General features: G+C 35.1%; 2 protein-coding genes and 1 long non-coding RNA gene across 8 annotated transcripts; 2 read left to right on the top strand and 1 right to left on the bottom strand.

Moving 5' to 3' along the window:
• Positions 1 to 755: 755 nt before the first annotated feature.
• Positions 756 to 4,174, bottom strand: LOC127430150 (uncharacterized). The gene is made up of 4 exons (XR_007895411.1): positions 4,118 to 4,174; positions 3,778 to 4,030; positions 3,588 to 3,683; positions 756 to 1,258 (listed from the first exon to the last, which is right to left on the bottom strand). It is a non-coding gene; the product is annotated as an uncharacterized LOC127430150 (long non-coding RNA).
• Positions 1,839 to 11,950, top strand: si:ch211-213d14.1 (POU class 2 homeobox associating-factor 2). Of its 3 annotated transcripts, XM_051679677.1 has the most exons (6): positions 1,839 to 1,987; positions 3,464 to 3,564; positions 6,854 to 6,893; positions 7,255 to 7,281; positions 7,423 to 7,556; positions 9,194 to 11,950. In XM_051679677.1, the coding sequence occupies exons 1-6, from the start codon at positions 1,978 to 1,980 to the stop codon at positions 9,584 to 9,586; spliced, it is 705 nt and encodes a 234-aa protein (XP_051535637.1). In that variant the 5' UTR covers positions 1,839 to 1,977; the 3' UTR covers positions 9,587 to 11,950. The 3 variants fall into 3 exon arrangements, with proteins under 3 accessions (XP_051535637.1, XP_051535635.1, XP_051535636.1); XM_051679675.1 differs by having other exon boundaries at positions 7,255 to 7,556; positions 9,194 to 11,946; XM_051679676.1 differs by lacking the exon at positions 6,854 to 6,893 and having other exon boundaries at positions 7,255 to 7,556; positions 9,194 to 11,949.
• Positions 11,951 to 12,328: 378 nt separating this feature from the next.
• On the top strand, positions 12,329 to 18,096 carry linc.pou2af1 (lnc RNA pou2af1). Of its 4 annotated transcripts, none has more exons than XM_051679679.1 (5): positions 12,329 to 14,447; positions 16,206 to 16,300; positions 16,645 to 16,693; positions 17,212 to 17,438; positions 17,552 to 18,096. In XM_051679679.1, the coding sequence occupies exons 1-5, from the start codon at positions 14,441 to 14,443 to the stop codon at positions 17,876 to 17,878; spliced, it is 705 nt and encodes a 234-aa protein (XP_051535639.1). In that variant the 5' UTR covers positions 12,329 to 14,440; the 3' UTR covers positions 17,879 to 18,096. The 4 variants fall into 4 exon arrangements, with proteins under 4 accessions (XP_051535639.1, XP_051535638.1, XP_051535640.1 ...); XM_051679678.1 differs by having other exon boundaries at positions 16,203 to 16,300; XM_051679680.1 differs by lacking the exon at positions 12,329 to 14,447 and adding an exon at positions 15,921 to 16,025 and having other exon boundaries at positions 16,203 to 16,300.
• The last annotated feature ends 615 nt before the right edge of the window (positions 18,097 to 18,711 follow it).

The following is an 18,711-nucleotide window of genomic DNA, read 5'->3' as shown; positions in this document are numbered from 1 at the left end:
TTGTAGGACTGTTCATGTCATGCCAAGTTACGTCAAGTTCATGTTTTTGTATTTTGTTCATGTTTGGAGTTACGGGTTTTGGATTTCACAATTGATAATAAACTGCACTTGGGTTCATCACACATCATCGTCTTCATTTCTCTTCACCTTCATTACAGGTGGTTGCTGATGTCAGAATCTATCCTTATTTCCCAAAATAACTTGTGGAATCATTGGAAGGTCTTTCACTGTTTAGAATGGTCTAATTAGATTTTTTCTGTATTACCAATTCAAAACTAGTTCTACATTGTGTCAAAAACAGCCTTACCTTTTATATTTCACCTATAAAACCAGACTATGCCTCTTTAATAATAAATACAAAGACCAATTTCCTGCAAGAAGAAATATGCAGAACTTAATGAACATGAACTTAATTCTATCAATCATTTTCAGACTTAATTTTTTACATGGAACACATAAGGATAGTTTAAATTAATATGCCGGTGGGTCTTTTCCAGTGTTGGGTAAGTTTTAAAAAAAGAAATCCACTACAAATGACTAATTACTCCTCTAATATTGTAATCAGATTACTTTACTGATTATTTAATTGAAAAGTAATCACATTACTATTTACTTAACTTTTAAATGACTTTCTAAAACACTTTTCACAGATTTTTCTTTTCTTTGCAATGGATACAAATTAATGTCTTTCAACTTTTTTACCAGCAGTAATAACTTTCATTAGGAGTTATAAGCATCCATTCAATTATGACGTCACAAATGTTTGAGGTTATTGATTGATGGATTTCTCACTGACCTGACACAAGCAAAATAATGCAGTCCATATACACAGTACACAGTACCTAAAAATATATAGGACACATATAGGACACATTTATTGTACACTTGCATCGCCATTTGAGATTTCTAGTAAGTGACACATACAAGATGAGAAGTGAGTACAAGAGAAATAGAAGAATATAACTGGAAGAGGCTGTGCCCATGTTGCAAATTGAAAGTCAGTAGCTAAAGGGGGGAAGGATGTCATCTTTGGGAGTAAAGAGTCACAGATAAGCCACTCATACGAGATAGAACAAAACACAAATATTTTTTTTTGTCAACAGGGTAGTTTCTGACCATTTTGGTACCATAGGTGAGATCCCTACTGGTACCCCCGTCGAGGGCCAGGGGCAGGGGGCGTTGTTTTTGTGGTGGTGGCCTCCTCATTGCTACCCTCCCAGCTGGTGGTGCCTTAGGCGACTGCCTACTTCACCTACACCTAGAAACGGCCCAGTTTGTCAGGCACACAGTTCAAACAACCCACGTTGAAAAGTCAGTAAAATCACTAACATCAAACAGTAAATAATCCATGCAGGGCATGTAAATTGCCTGTCTGTAGAAATGAGGCTTTGCCAGAAAGTTTGAAGGTCTACTGAGGTACCTGATCTTCATTTTTCGTCCCAAATTTTGACTGCAAACATTTATAGCTATCAAACATCCACCTTTGTCATTTGAACAACTTATATGATGTAAGCAATGAAATAAAGGAGAACAAAGTGCAAATAAATGTTAAATGCAGCACCACTGCATGGTTATATAATGCTAAGCAAAGTATACTGGTTACACCGTGTGAGAAACATGCCAGGCAGAATACTTGACTTCTGTTATAAAAACACCAAATGACCAGCCCATGTTAATCATGTATTTCCCAATGATGCTGACGTGTCATTCGTGCTCTCTCCTCACTAATCTATAAGGTTGATGCAAATGCTTGAAAAACGTCCTGCCAATTATTTGCATGCAAACAAATGTGTGAGGGTCATTTCAAAAGCTGACTTCTGATCAGCATCTATAGTATAGTTCACTAAAGCGGAGTTGGATTTCGTGTCTATGGTATAATGATCAAATTCAACTGGAGTTTGGGAGCAGATACGGTTGTTTCACGGATAGATTGTTGACTGTACCTTCCCTGTTGCTTACATCTGAGGTATCCGCATCATGGAATCTGGTAAGGTACACTTTTACATTAAGAATAATGCTACTCTAATGAATATTATTTGTGATGAAAACACAGTAGCTTGAGCTCAGTTTTTGTCATGCTGTTGGATTTGTTAGTTAAGAGTAATCTTGTTTGATTGGGGGAACTACATCATTGAATATTTAACTATAATGTTGATGGGTCTGGTTATTTCATTACAAGGCATCTTAATGTTAGACACAGTTCAGTGTACTTTAAGTTTGTTTTAAAGCACTGAAATGGATATATATGGAAAACAAGCACCATAAGATTGAATTTCAGATGCTATTTGGCCTTTATAAAAAGCAGTGGTCAGAACCTCAGAACTCCTGAAGTTCATTCATGAAGCTGGGGTCTTTTACATAATGGTTTTTGCATACAATTTCCTATCACAGACATCTTTAAATTGCAAAAACAGTGTTCTGTTGGCTGGGATCTGTGCTTCCAGGAATTGTATTTTCGAGAACAAACTTAAGACATCCTCTAACTTCAGTCCAATGTCAACATTAAATGTTGATTCGCATGTTCCCGCTCCACCATCCTCCATTGATTATGATGTCTTTATGAGTCACCAGAGCAGATACAACATAGATACAAGGCTATAAATTGATCATTGGCCCCCCATGAAGTTTCAGTTAAACAGAGTAAGTGTTTATAAACTGACCAATTTGCATTGACCAAAACCAAAGATAATTTCCATGCCAGTTATAGATGCATACCATAAAACTGATGAGAGATACTGACCCTGCTCATAAACATCTATGAAGTTGAAAAATGTAAGAATAATTACTGCAGAAAATAAACATACTGTAAATGTGTCTTCAACTACTGAACAAATCTGAGCCCCCAAACCCTCTTCTCTCTTAATATAATCAAGTTTTTGTATTCACATATCATATTTGTGATTTGTGTGATAGTGATGTTTCCCTGGTTGACTTATTTATTCTTCCTGTTGATAAGCTATCACATCTCAAGAATTAAAAATTAATGGATTGCATTAGAAACCATTAATAACAAGTAATCAGATCTGGTTCTAACTGATGTACACATGGCTAAATATCAGACATTCAAAGTTATTCATTTATACTCTTAAATTCTACATATGTAAGGTAAATTTTCTGTCCCTGTTACTTTTCTTTGTTTTTCAAAGGACATTGTGGAAAAATACCTAAAGGGCTAGTTTACCCAAAAATAATTATTCTGTGATCATTTACAAGCTGTTTCCAACCTGTATGACTTTCTTTCTTCTGTGGAACACAAAACAAGTTTAGGCAGAATGTTAGCCTCAGTCACTTTTCACTTTCATTGCATATTCTTCCCATACTATGAAAGTGAAAGGTGACTAAGGCTAACTGTTTGCCTAACATCTCTTTTATTTGTTGTTTGAAACAAAGCGAGGGTGAATAAATGATGACAGAATGTAATTTTTTTTTTGTCTGAAAGATCCCTTTAATATTCTTTCCCCAGAATGTTCGAAAAGAGTCTACCAGGGAGTCCGGGTAAAGCACACAGTGAAAGATCTGCTGGCAGAAAAGAGGTCACAGCAAACGAACGGGCCACGCTACACTGTAAGTCCGCCTCTTAATCTTACCTGGTCAATACCCTCAACTGAAGTATTCCTCGCCCATGCAATTCACAATGCTTCTTTTCTCTCCATTCACCCTGTCACTCTGCTCTTCTTTCATATCTGCAAACAGACAGTTTAATACAGTTGGTATATTCTCTGCCCAGCCACTCTATTTGCTCATTGGCTTATCTTTTTTATTCTAATGATTACTGACCTATGGCCGCTGATAGAAGCCCTCGCAAACTCGTCCTTTTCTCACACGGGTGGGATGAAGACAAGCCCATTAGTAAATACCTTCGCATAAGCGGCGAACAATAGCAACAGTGCCGATGGTCATGAACTCCTGAGGTTGTGGAGTAAACCAACCTTTTAGTGCTGTGGTATGGCTATGCAAAGGCAAAGACTCGCACACCTGCTCCACTATATTGTTCCTCCTGCAGACCACAGACAGGTCTCCTGTTTTCACTCTAGACAAGAACAAATCAGACTTTCAGACATCTGGCTGCACAAGAGAGAAATCTTTTCAGCCCCATCTCCATGTCAATGGTGCTCACTTGCTATAATCACTTCTGTTTGAATAAGCGGCTCAATGTGGGTTTTGTCACTTCACTGTAAAATAAAAGAGAAGAAGAATCATATCAATTTATTTAACCTTCACATAAAACTATTCAAAATCACCATGGGCACCAACGATTGTCAAAATGAACTGAAATTCATTGGTCACAATTTTTACGATGCTCTTATACTGTATAAGGCTTTTTAAGCTTTTGTTAGAAGCTTTTTTATTTATGTTTTGATTTATTTATTTTTTTTGTCTTTAAAGGGGCACCCAAAAAGAAAAATTCTGTCATCATTTACTGACCCTGTTGTTCCAAACACATATGACTTTATTTCTGCTGTGAAACACAAAAGGAACCGTTAAGCTGAATGACAGCCTCACCAGTCACTTCCATTGTTTGGAAAAAGAGATGTACTGTAATGAAAGTGAAAAATGTATGAGACTGTGTTTCATATAAGAAAGAAAGTCAAATGGGTTTGGAACAACATGAAGGGAAGTAAATGACAGAATTGTCATTTTTTGGGGTAACTATCCTTTTAAAGATTTTTTTTTTATTTTTGTATTATTACAATTTTAAATGTAACATATCAAAAGTCTCTTCTATCTTCTAAGGGAAGTGTAACCCTCATATTAGAGTGTCGTGACAGTTGTGACTTTCAATTTCAATGTGTGATCTATTCTCGGTTCTTTGAGCTGTGGCTGATAATAATTTGTATGTTATGTAAAAGCTGAAAAGTAACTATGTTTTCAAAACGTAATAAAAAGAAATGTATGTACTGTAGGTGTCAAACATTGTGATCCCACAGGGACATGACTGAGACCAAACACATACTACAATGGCTAAGCAGGGGGAGGGTTGCACAAGAGAATCAGAGCATGTTGAGGCCACGGCAAACAAAAATTGCTTTATAATGAGCTTACATTTAAATCTATGGCCTTTTATTCATGGTAGAAGAACCATCTGCAGACTTCAGTAAACTTCTTCCACAGAAGTCATGTCTAAACACAGGACCAAAACAATAGAAACACTTGCCACAGTTTACAGCCGAACTACAATAATATATAGCTCTAATGTAATCTTTGGTGAATTTCTTTAAAAAAAAGAATGCATACTGGCAAAGAAAGAATAACAAATCTTGTACATCGAGAGCTGAAATTATATAATATGATTAGTTTTTATTTTGCATATCATTTTCTTTTACATTTTACGTGCATGCATATCGTTTTGACTTTCATGCCAAAAAGTTTGAAACTATCGAAAATTTCGTCATTGATGAGCAGTTAAGTTTAATTGCAGAGTGCACAATGCAGAATCACATCACTGAACGACATGCAGTAATATGTATTACCTGATCAATGACCAATTTCACATGAAAACACACAAAAAAATAAAAAAAACAAGTAAACTAATTTTAACAAGAAGACAACCATTTCAAAACATGGAGTGACTGTGTTGAAAAATAACAAAAGCAAGTAAACTGGGATTAATGCAAATGTTGCCTCTAAACTAAAATGGCATTTTACTTGCAACATGGCGTAATAAAATGCTCTCTTTTTAACTGCAAAAAGTCACAAGCAGAAACACCATATCTTAGATGGAAACTTAGGTTTTGATACATTACGAAGAGCAAAAAATGCATGCCAAATTCATTATGAACAGTTTAGAACACCATTTTACTGTTTCCCATAGTTACAATATATTGTCTACAGTAGACCAGTTTCATTGCTTTATCTGGCTCAAGAGACCTTAATGAAGAGCTTTTCCACCCCCATCCCCCCAAAAACCACCCCCACACTTCCACCACCTCTACCTTGGTTTATCTTGAGGCTGAATCAGGTGCAGTGCTATAGCCTGTGAGCTCTTCAACAGCCTGATTTCCATACCATGCCTTCAAAGAGGCACTGAGGCATAGGTTGTTCACACAGGGAAGTCTTGGGACAAGCAAATGACATTCAAATACTAGCCTCAAAATTTGCTTGCCCTCCAGCCTGTGCTGCCATGATATCAGGTCTTTTATGCTTGTATGCAAACAGAAGAGAGCCTGATGCCTGTCTATGTTCCCTCACCAAGAGCTCAACTATTCAATGATAATATTATATCCTACGTATCTCAAGGTCCCATTGCCGTTTTGGTAATAGAATAATTGAACCATTGCTAGTCATATTTAGTCTTGCAATACTGGCTCATGAGAGAAAGTGAAAAAGGATAGAACAAAACATTTGCTAAACATACAAACCCATGCATGTTTAAGACTACCATGAATATTGTTGCCCCTATGCAATTCATCTGATCAGGTTGTGTATCTGACCTAAATGCTTGCATTATAGCAAGACATTCTTTGAAATAACTCTAAGATTTGGAGGGCAGTTCAATAGACGTATGCAATTATTTTACATTTATGCATTTGGCAGATGCAAGCGACTTACAGTGCACTTATTACAGGGACAATTCCCCCGGAGCAACCTGGAGTTAAGTGCCTTGCTCCAGGACACAATGGTGGTGGCTGTGGGGATTGAACCTTCTGATTACTAGTTATGTGCTTTAGCCCACTATGCCATCACCACTCCACTCTATTTTGCGTGCTAGCTTGTTATGTACCATTAAGGCTGGATTGTATTAGTCAAACTCATTCAAAGTGATCACAGAAAACTGCAGATTAATGGAAAATTAAAGAGCTCATAGGAGTATAAGAAACCACGACAAACATTTTGACTTGATGTTTTTTTCTAGGGTGTATCTACTCCTCAGAGTCCATTTGTACAAATGACAGGTGAGGCACAATCACTTTGCAAATATATTAAACAGAGACACATTCAGAAATGCACTCTGGCATTGTTTGTTTATCTATTATTTATCTACCATGACCTCATTTTTTGGAAATTAAATCAAATATTTGTACTTTTAAAAATTTGACACACCGAAGGGCCGTTAAAAATGAACTTGTGAAGGCAAAAGGTGTTTAAAAATGGTGAAAAAATCTTAAAATAAAAGGTGACAACTTTCTGCTATACACTCATGTAGATTTTAAGATAAAATCTTGATGTTGCTTAAAAAAATTGTCTATGGACAAGTTCTATCAACTACCCATCTTCTAAAAAATTATAATTTTATTTATTTCTACGTCTGTTCAGGTTCTCACATGCTTCCGAGTTACTATGGTATGAGAAGACCTTTCCTTTCGGACACTGAGTTTTGTCCCTCAAACAAACCATTTCCTGGTGATGTGTACCCCTCAGCACTGTCAGGGAAGTCTCTCTCAACTGACACTGGATGCATGTCTGGCTATTCCTCTCTCATAGACAGCTACTACCCTGAGTCTTTTGGAGACTACCGTAGCACACCTTTTTCCAGTGGAGGAAGCACAATATTCTCACCCTCTGCGTTGACGTCATTGCTTCCACCTTACTCCAGTGACCCTTCACATTATTTGCTGGTAAGATTTAGTACATGAATGTGGCTACAGTATAGGGCAGTGTTTGTCTGAAAAGCTTGTCCAAAAACGATGTTTTTGTCCATTTAACTGTCTCTTTATGTGAGAAAATCTAAACTGAAATCAGTTATATTCTGTTCTGTTTTGAATTAGTTCTAAACTAGTTTTTAGAAGTGTAAGCAGTGTAAACAACGTAGTGGAAAATTTTATAAAAGGAAGGATAGCACAGAAGTACTATGAAATACTCATAATGAAATAAAAAATATTTTCTTGTAAAACTTTTGCCTAGACACTTTTAGTCAAAACTGCTTGTCTGTGTTGCTCCAAAAAGCCACCAATTTCTTCTGGCCCCCACAGTTTTTAAGAACTCTCACGGTCCCACATCATACTTGCTTTTTTGTGTACTTCTATGTGTCATTCTTATGCACCTAGTTTCATTTTAACCACTAATACAGTGGTTCTCATCTGGGGGCCAGGGCCCACAAGGGGGCCTCAGTAAACCTGCAAGGGGGCTGTGAGATGACTTAAAATTATTTAAAATAAATTATATCAAAATAATCTAACTTAATTAAAATACTAAAAAACTGATGAAGGCCTAAATGTATAAACTTCTTTATAGGTTCTTGACACTTTAATAAGTAAATTCAAGTCATTTTTATTTGGATAGTGTTTTTCGATATATACACAGAGCAGCTATGCAGAGATTTATGCTGTAATGTCTGTAATTTCTTAATTGTTTAGAGTCCTTATTGAGCAATTTTATTGAAAAATGTCAGTGAATATTATACCTTAAAATTATAAGAAATAGAAAATTTGTAATTATTATTATTTTTATTTTAAAAAATTAAAATGATTAATTTATTAATTATTTTGTTAATTTTAATCATAATTTTAATCTTTTAATGCTCCTAGTTTCCTAGAGAGGGCCTTCAAATATTGTCTTGGACAATGGGGGCCTTTGAGTCAAATAAGGTTGAGGACCACTGTACTAATTCACTGGTTTGTTGTCTGTTACACTGCAAAAAATATTTTTCTAACTCAGTCTTTTAAAAACAACAACAATAATAATAATTCTTCTTATTATTACATTTTCTTAATTAGTATTTTTTGTCTTTCCAATAAAATATCTAAAGATCCTTAAAATATTTAAAATATACATTTACTTGAAAAGCAAAATTATTTAAGTCTTGTTTTCAGAGAAATAAGGTTTGAAGAATAAACTTAATTCAAAGAGGAAACAAGTTTATTTTTCTTACTGCACTGGCAAAAAAAGTTTTTTTTTTTTTTTTTTTTTTTTATAAGCTAAAACTGCATCATATTTTCTTAGATTTATCTGATCATATCTAATGTCATTTTGCTTCACAAGTTATGTAGCTTTTTTATGGATGTTTAGATATTTTTATTTTATATTATTTTACTGGAAAACAAGATACAAATACTAATTAAGAAAAAAATTTATTTATTTATGCAATTTATGCCTTTTCTCTCCCTGTAATCATCAAATTTGAAAATATCTTAGTTTTAGTTCATTTCAAGGAGATTGTCAACTTCTACCTTTCGTGTTTTATCACTGGAGAATGTTAAAATACACTGGCATGTTAGTCTCAAATGTAAAGCATTCTTGATTTTGTGTATTGCAGAGGGATTCTTGGGAGCACACGGGCACAGAGGTGGTGGAGAATTTGTGTGGAGATGGTTTGGCTCCCATGCCCCTGTCTGCACCCAGTTCTCTGGCCAACCCTGAGAATGCCAGCCCGACCCAGTACCGCTCATCTTCGCGAGGTTCTAGTATGACTTCTTCACAGTCATACTCTCTCCATTCACTGGATGAAGTCAATTATCAGACCCCATTCCAGTCCACTTCCGGCAGCTTTACATCCCCTTCATTTGTGACTGAGTCTGCTAGCAAAATGACAGTGCTGCCCTCAGAGGACACTGAGAGTGCCCCCCCAGCCTTGAGCGACAGCCTGGCATGGGGGAGGGAGGACACTGCTAGCACTTGGTCACAGTATGAGGTCAGGAGGGCATTCTGAGATTGAACTATGAGGGAACAGAGGCTTACCGGCCTAGCAGAGCAACACCTCTTCAGTTTGCAAATAAGACAATTAACACTAAAATCTATTGTCAGGTTTACTTAGCAATGGTAAGGCTGGGGAACAAATATCACTACACTGTATGCTCTATTTGATGTTTTCAGTTTGTATCATTTATTATAATTATGTCTTCTTTTTTTTTTTTCTTCCACAAGTTCTATTGTCTCAACAGGAAATGGGAGATAATCAGTATAAGGCGTTTGTATATTGGATTTTTTTGTTTTTTTTATTTGTATGACACATAAGTGACTGTGAGTCTATTTACAGTAAATGTATATTGTTTGACTATGATCAAAGAAAAGAAATCACTGCACTCTACCAGTTAAGGGTGAGTAGATCCACAGAAAATATTTAAAAGTCTTAAAAGCAAGATGATCCGCACTCCTTTTTCTCAATTTGTATATGTTATTCATATCTCACAGTACAGGAGAACACAGATGTTCCGGCCTTAGAAAATGTATATTGTTTGCAAAAATTAAGTGTTACAATATTTATAGTTGATGTGTAATGTCTGTGCTAGTCCTATTTGTCTTGTTTTATTTTTAATATTTCAATTTAAAAGACTTATGTTAAACCTGTCTGAAAGGTCAATAAAACTATAATTCCAAAAAATGACTTTTGTAACTTTACAACACAAAGGAATTCACAGGCCAGATGCATTTGTTTTATATGTGCAGGTGCAAATTCCCATATTTGTCTGCAACAAATTAAACTAATTTAGAAATGTACAACGGTGTAAATTTCTGGCAAATGTAAAGAGTGCTGCTGTTAAAACCAACACCATTATAGTTCTCTTAGAAAGAAAACTTTGCAAAAAGGTTCCATTTATTAAAGAAATGTTCTGGGTTTAATACAAGTGAAGCTCAATCAACAGCATTTGTAGCATAATAGCCTGTTGACTACCACAAAAATTATTTTCGACTCGTCCCTCCTTTTCTTTAAAAAAGCAAAAATCTGGATTATAGTTAGGCACTTACAACGTAAGTGAATGGGGGCCGATTTAAATAAATAAAATCGCTTACTAACCTTTTCAGTGTAAAATTATAGCCAATTTTACATCTTCGTTGGCAAGAGGAATATCACTCATTTTATTAATGTTAATGTAAGGGCTTTTATAAAATTATAAGCTTCACATTTCTGCTTTTAAACCCTCCAAAAATGGACCCCATTCACTTCCATTGTAAGTGCCTCCCTGTAACATTCATTTTTGCTTTTCTTTAAAAAAGCCTAAATAAATTTTTGTAGTAATCAACATTATGCCACAAATGCCATTGATTGAGCTTAACTTGTATTGAACTCGGAATATTCCTTTAACATTAGTTAATGCATTAGGTATCATGAACTGACAATGGATAACATTTATTTTTTACAGCATTTATTCATCTTGTTAACAGTTTATTCATCTTGTTAATATTAATTAATAAAAATACAGTTGCTCATTGTTAGTTTAGATTAGTTTGGAGTGCATTAACTAATGTTAACTAATACAACGTTTGGTTTTAAAAATGTATTAGTAGGGTACAACGGGGGTAAAGGCTCCCTGGGGCAAAAGGTTCCTTTGATTTTATTTTTTGTAAATTTATGTAGCTAATGAATAACCTGGAAATTATCACATTTATTTTGAGACAAAAATAGTGATTTATCATTTTTAATTTTGTTAAACGTGATTATATCAGTACATTTTCAATAACTGTCCAGGAAGTGAAAGGATAGCATTTGGGGGGAAAAGCCACCCTGTTGCAGGGGCTAAAGGCCCCTATTAAACAAGTATAAACAAGTGGGCTCACATTGACTGATCCAATCACAATGGAGATTAATTAGTTTCTGGAATACTTGAGATGTGGTGAAATGTCAAATGTGATTGAAATTAACAAGAAATTATGCACCCTTTTCTAAAGTGGTTATTTTGAATAAGCATTATCTAAATTTGTTACTCAAAAAAGCATCTTCCTGTCTCAAACGTATTTGCTTAAGCTGAAAAATTGTGCCCTATAACTATTGCCCCGGAATCTACACGAAATAACTATAAACTCACTAGGGGCCCAGGTGTGGGGTAAAAGGCCCCTTCACCACCTTTTTTATATTTTCTATTTTTTTATTTGATTTTAATTTTTATAGAATTTTATTCAAAACAATTCCTCTGTTGTTATTTCTTTCACACAAATTGTGTTGCTCCGTCAATATTCAATAAAAAATAAATGTATTTTTTGAATCTTAAAGCATTTTGTGAGCAGAAAAATGCTAATTTTCCTTAAGGTGTGCCTTTAGCCCCATTGTACCCAATATGTTAAAATTAGCATTTACTAAGATTAATAAATGCTGTAAAAGTATTGTTCATTATTAGTTAATGTTAACTAATGTTGTTAACAAACTAATAATGTTAACAAATGGAACCTGTTACCAAAAAAATTTGTATTGGGGTTCTATATAGGCTAGAAGCTTTCACTTGGCTCAAAGTTTCTATACCTACACAGTAACCCTTTACGGTTCTGTGTAGAGCCTTTTCTTCTCAGTGTGTGGGGTGGGTTGTAACACTAGAACATAGACATTTTAAAATTTGTCCATTGATTTATTTTGGTAACCAAATTCATTAAAATAACCATTTTTCACTAATGTTAATGTAAAAGGCTTAATGTAAGTGTTTTACATGTAGGTGAAAACTTATGTGGATATTATATATAGCCTATATAAAATTAAACAATAAAACCAGCTGATTCAGTTGATACCCATTCTGTCATTTAATATTAATTAAAATGATTTTTAAATTTCTTACATCAAAAGTATTATATTTTATAGGATGGGCATCATTTTCCCTGTAGCTAATTTCTAATTTGTGATACTGCTCCTACTCACCCCTATTACAACACTTCCTAGCTCCCCTATATTTAATTGACATCAAAACAAGTGAATAATAAAAAATAAAAATAAAAAAAATAAATTAAAAAAAAAAGACTTGCATTTTCAATACGCATCATAGTTAGATGAAATACAGTCACACACAAACTCTTTGTTGTGTAGACTGTGCGAGACGCAGTTGAAGCACTAGGCGGCGACATTCATCTCATATAAGCGACCTCCTCAAGCCCGGTTGTGATGTATTTCTTAGCGGTGCAGATTGTTAAAGAGCCATTAACATTTTAAGGTATATGCATTTAAGTGAAATTAGCCTGACATTGGTGAGAAAATTCTCTTAAATCACGAGGTCTGTTTTCAACAGATTCATTTCAACAGAACAACACCACAAAGGGGTTAAACGTCGGTCCACTATTCCGCCGAGATGCTGTTTGGATGAGTACCAATAATATGTTTAAAGACTGAATTCTTCAAGTAATGTTCTATAGACGCACGGATTTGTCCTGACTGTACTGCGCCTGCGCGCTGAATCTTTTAAGCTGTGTGTAAATGAGATACTTAACATATTAACGGGCTTTCCAACTTCCTTCCTAAGACAAGACAAAAAATAAATAAATAAAAACCCTCCATGCCAAAACTTCTGGAGGCTACATGCGGTTATGAATCTCATAGGCTCTAACTGCAATGTGCCAAACATTAATATATTTCAATAGCAGTTTAATGAGATTTGATAACGAGACAACCAATGAACAGACAGAAAAAAAAAAAACAAGATAAAACGACTAATGAACTAAACCCGTGACAAACTAGAACTGATAACGAGATGATTAAACCCTCGTGGAAAAACCTCCATGCATTTGTATATTTTCATTTTAATGACCATATTCAGAGACTTATTTGAACTGAATGCTGTTTAGATTGGTAACTCAGCATCACTGAGCATCAGCAGCATCCTATACATATTTATGATGATCTATTTTATAATATTAGATATGCAATGACCAGTGAAAGAATATTAATTAGCCAAATGCATTAAAAAATATATATAATAATAATAATAAAAAAAAATAACAGCCTAACATGTAAAACAAATGAACACTGATGTTTTTCGAGTCTCAGTGAGTTTGGCGTGAGACAAACGTTGATGATTTTCAATAACTGCCATAGCAACTAAACTATTAAATGATTTATAGCCTATATATTAATATATTACATAGTGTATTTCATATCCACCTTTCCTATGTCTGCCTCCACTATGCAAGCACCTTTACTTCAACAGAGGTCCCAATTGTCCTGATGACAAACATGGCTGCTGTCATATGCCACGCCCACCACTCCAGTAATTCGTAAAATACAGCATAAATCTAAACTACATGACGCAAAATGTAATTTTTTCACAAAACTGCCTATTACAGAAGATATTTAAATGTGTCATGGCATATTTAACTTCATTTGTGCCTTCAGTGTCATTGCAAAGATGAAACAGTGCTTCTATAAGGGAGACTCCAACCTCCAAACCCAAAAGGATGATAAAATGTTAAAAAAATATATATTTGGTTGGTCAAAATGTGAAATAACACAACATTCTATTAAAAGAGATGTTGTTTTATGCACTGTAATAGCGAATATCACTAAGAAATAAGTATTTTTATGAAGCCATTGAATATTCAAATTGAAAGTACAGCGCAATCAAAGCATTGTCAAATCATTGAGTTCTTGGGGTTTTAAATAGTTGGGATGATGGGAGAAAACCTCAAACAAAAATATCCCTAGCTATATTACAGTATAACTGTGTGTCCTGAGAGTGTTTTGAGGTTACTTAGTTGAGACCTTTTCAGACTTTTGTGAATAATTCGTTCTTGCCCATTTAATAGAGCAAAGAACTGACGTTGAGGTATTTCATTGTAGCTCTTCCAGAGTTTTCCTCCTTTTCAGGCCAATATGTCTGGTAAGTGAATATTCTTTTTTTCTTGCATATGAAGTGTTTACGTCTTGGGCAACCTGAAAAAAAAAACATTGAAAACATAAATTAGTTTAAAACAATAAACATATTGGACAAACTTCCTTGTATGTCAAAGGATACAACTTCACTTATTTTTTTTCAAGAAGCAACCCCACATGAAGGATTAAACTAAAAGAAATATATTTTTGATGAAATGTATGAAATTTATTGCAATTAAACTACAGTTATAGTGAGAAATATTCGGGTGATTATTTTATTTAGTTTTATTGAAAGCTTTATGTATTTTCTGGCTGTCTTGTATTTTTAATATTTTTTTATTTGTTTTTATTTATATATATACTTAACTTTTCTTCAAGTAAAATTGAACATGGGTTTAATTAAAGATGTATTTCTTCTGTTATTTTATAACTCACGGTATCGGCCACAGTGTTAATGTCAAATTGAACATATGCCAGCTGACAACGATAACTCAACTAATTTTAAAAAGAAAAACATTTGAACCTGGATTCAAACGTTCCTGAGAAGAATATGAATATTTATCAGAAAAGGTTTAGCAGCTAAACAGCCCATTTTTCTACTATTTTATCAACATCAGCGCAAGTTTTGCCCTTCTGTAAACTCAACTGCCTCCATGAACTCGCCATGGCGTGGCGTTGTTTTGAATCACTTCGGTTCTTTATACATATTAACGTGGATCAGTAAGACGTCCCACTATGTCTTTACAAGGCTGAACAACCAATTAAAAAATTAGGAAAGAAGGACAACTGTTTTTTGTTTTTTTTATATATATATACTTTTCATTTTGGGGGGACGTTATTAGGCGCGGCTTATGAAGAGATAAGAGACTGCCCCGTTAACTAGGCCTATATCTTTAAATAACTTAAGATTTTTGAGCCAATCGAGAAACCCAACTTTTCTGGAGACTTTGTATTCTGTAGATAATCGACAGAGCGTTCGTAAAAGAAAGTTTTTATTATTTTGTTTTTGTTTTTTTTGCGCCAAATCAAATCGCATTTCATGGAACGCGAACCGAGTTAGAGTTCGGCAATGTATTTTCACTGTTAACATATGCTTGTATACGGGTATTGCTTTATGAGATTATTTTACTTACTTTTTTAACTTGCAGCGGTGTCTGTCAAGGAAGTTTCTCTACCTCTTGTTCTCCCACGAAGCGTGCATAGAGTTTTCGCTGTTTTCCGCAAAACCAACTTAGTGCGCCTTTATACATTGCTCGAGTCAATACGAAGACAACGCTGCGGTTAAAGGTTTTAGGCGGATTCTGTTGTATTTTCAGCTAAATTAAACTATACCACACAAACCTCCTATTTAAAACTGTCGCCCCGTGGCAAAGATGGCTGGAGAGTTTTTCTGGCTGGAGAAATTCTCTGTCTATTGTAAAGTGAAAAACTAACCCATTCGCTGCCGAGTGCACCCAACCGAGATTTTCACTGGGAAGACGGGCAAAGTACAATGTCCGTTTTTTCGGCATTTACCCAGGACAAACATTTCATAACAGGCTAGAGTTGTAGAAACGCCACAATTAAGAAAGCACCTTATAAATATGTAAGAAATAAAAATTATTATGAATTTCCTTTTGGTCTATTAAACGTGATTTTATTCTGCAAAGCCTACTTTAACTCTAAAGTACACTTATGCAAAGAAAGGTTGAAAATCAATGTCCATAGCATAGGGGAAAAAATAAGAACACAATTAAAATGTTAATGTTAATTTTCGTTCCAGCAGATAAACCCAAGGTATACCAAGGTGTGCGTGTGAAGACTACTGTTAAGGAGTTACTGCAGAAACACAGAGCCATGCAGACACAGACAACCGAAACGGTAAACATTGGTGTTGCAAATACAATGGAAATCATAAGCAGACAGTGACAAATGAGGTGCAGTCACTAGCCTTAGCAAAATGAAGTGTGGGCAGTGTAAGACAACCTTAAATCAACAACCAGATAATTTCAAGCACCACGCCCCCTCAGACCTATCAGTGCTCCAAGTTTCAATCTGAGAGTGACATATAACGGAACATGTGTTTCAGTTTGAGAGTGATAATATAACGGAATATGTCTGCTATGAATTACCGGTTTCCCTGTGCGTCTCTCCCCCTCTCTCTTTCTCTGTTTCTCACACATACATCAAATGTCTCTAATGTCCAAATCCTTTCAATCCTATAGAAATCTCAAGCCATGACTGGACGCGATGTCTGCCCTGCAACCTGGAATAGTAGGTTTTACGAAACAGTATCTCATTTTCTTGTCTAGAGATGAATGAAAATGGTGTGTAATGATTTTGTCCTAGTCAATGATTTTATAAGTCGCTGTTTAAAAACGCACCAAATTGCAATAACCTAACAAGCACATTTGTTGAAATTATGTAGGTACTATATTAATTAACCTTCATGCTTTAACATATCACAGCCTGAATTTAGTCAAGACACCTGAGAGCAAGACCAAACAAAGTATACTGCATGCAACTTACAAACTCCAAAACGAAATTCATTTCATCCATCGTCAGACTCAGGCACCACATCTCAGCTAACTAAATCAATAAACACACAAACAAACAATGACACCACATAGGTGCTCCTTCGAGATCCGTGATTGATCTCCTTTTTATAAACAACTATTCAAATGTGATTTAGCTGTTGGTTGATGGTGTCCTGACATCATCTCAAGTCAAACTGGCCTAATTTAAATATTCTCCTGCGCTCAAGCCAGTATTTTCTCTGTCTTTCCTCACAGCCCATCATGATCTCTTCTTGGCAAGGCAAGCTACAGAGCCCTATTTTCAAACAAGTCCCTATACCGATAATGGCAACATCCAGATGGAGAATGCTTATGATCATCAACAGATGATGAACATGATGCCACATGAGACTTTCAGCGGCGGTAACATCGTGTGTTCGACATCTTCGCAGTGGTCTGATGGATATCCACCTTCAAATACGGACATCTATGGTGCAAGTCTGGTATGTGTTCGGTTCTTTTTGATCTCTAATAGGCTACAACTTGACCATCTATTGTATTTCATTGTTCAACTCGCCATTTACTCCTAAATATTTGTGCGGTCTTTTCACCTCAGGATTCGAGCTCAGCTTTAGACTCCTCCAATCTACCAAGTCCTAACGATTACAACAGTTACTCCCTCCCTCAGTCCCACTCTTCATCTTCATCGTGTTACAGCTCCCCAACGCGGATGGATTTGAGCTCCAGTTTCTCTCCAGAAAATTACCACTATCAGCACTGTAACCCACAGCATTGCTTTTGTCTGTCGCACTGGCCCAATCTGCAGGATGACATGCTGTCTTCAGAGAATGCGCCCTATGGCTCATCAGACTGTTTGTATTCATATGAAGACGACAATTATTTTAGAAGGAATACCTCAAACTCAGACATGTGTTACTTATAAAATTATCAGAAGCACTTTTCGGGACAACCCAGTGTCATGAGTGATTAAGTTGCATTTGTTGTATTTTAGTTTAGGTCAAGGAAACAAGCAATGACAGAATGCATAATTGCGATTAGTGTATAGCCGATAATAGTTTGTTAGGCAACAAGGTTGATTGCAGAGCTAAATGTGAGTATGATTACGAACAAATTATTCATGTATCTTTTCTACAATAAACATATTTTTTTCGTTATTCTGCTGCAATCCTTTATTAAAATGGCTTGGATTTATGAGGGTTTGGATAAAGGGAAAATTTTCCCATAGGGTGCTTCGACAACTTTTTAAAACGTGCAAGCAATTAGCCTATGTAGTTTTATAAAACAGTGCACAGCTGATGACAGTTTATCATTTTTTATAGGGGAAAACAAAATTCACAAGTACAAACAGATTGCTTCGCAGACAGATTGCCATAGAAAAAAAAATATAATAAAATAATTATGTATGCATATCAGCATTGGTCAGATGCAAAATAATAATAATAAATAAATAAATAAATAAATAAATAATAATAATAATAATAATAATAATAATAATAATAATAAACATTTAATGCATCCAAAAACTGCTTCATACAAAAATTTGTCCTGTTCTTACAATTACGCTATTCACATGCACTTTTAACCTACGTCAGGCGTCACCAAAATGTCGCATACTTTATCTCTAAACAGGTCGTTCATAAACAGATCATGGGACAAGAATTATCACACACTTTCACTAAAAAATAATATTGAAAGGAAAATGCACAAACACACTCACACACACACACACACACAGACACACACACACACACACAC

The sequence above is a fragment of the Myxocyprinus asiaticus genome, chromosome 39, assembly GCF_019703515.2.
Source record: "Myxocyprinus asiaticus isolate MX2 ecotype Aquarium Trade chromosome 39, UBuf_Myxa_2, whole genome shotgun sequence".
Classification (NCBI taxonomy): domain Eukaryota; kingdom Metazoa; phylum Chordata; class Actinopteri; order Cypriniformes; family Catostomidae; genus Myxocyprinus; species Myxocyprinus asiaticus.
This window is presented reverse-complemented; position numbering and strand designations above follow the sequence as displayed.

Bases quoted from the DNA above. Each gene is read 5' to 3' on its own strand.
- si:ch211-213d14.1 (XM_051679675.1), top strand. The intron at 6,894-7,254 runs GTGAGGCACAAT...ACGTCTGTTCAG, and splicing joins TCCATTTGTACAAATGACAG to GTTCTCACATGCTTCCGAGT. The intron at 7,557-9,193 runs GTAAGATTTAGT...TGTGTATTGCAG, and splicing joins ACCCTTCACATTATTTGCTG to AGGGATTCTTGGGAGCACAC.
- linc.pou2af1 (XM_051679678.1), top strand. The intron at 16,301-16,644 runs GTAAACATTGGT...TCAATCCTATAG, and splicing joins AGACACAGACAACCGAAACG to AAATCTCAAGCCATGACTGG. The intron at 17,439-17,551 runs GTATGTGTTCGG...TTTTCACCTCAG, and splicing joins ACATCTATGGTGCAAGTCTG to GATTCGAGCTCAGCTTTAGA.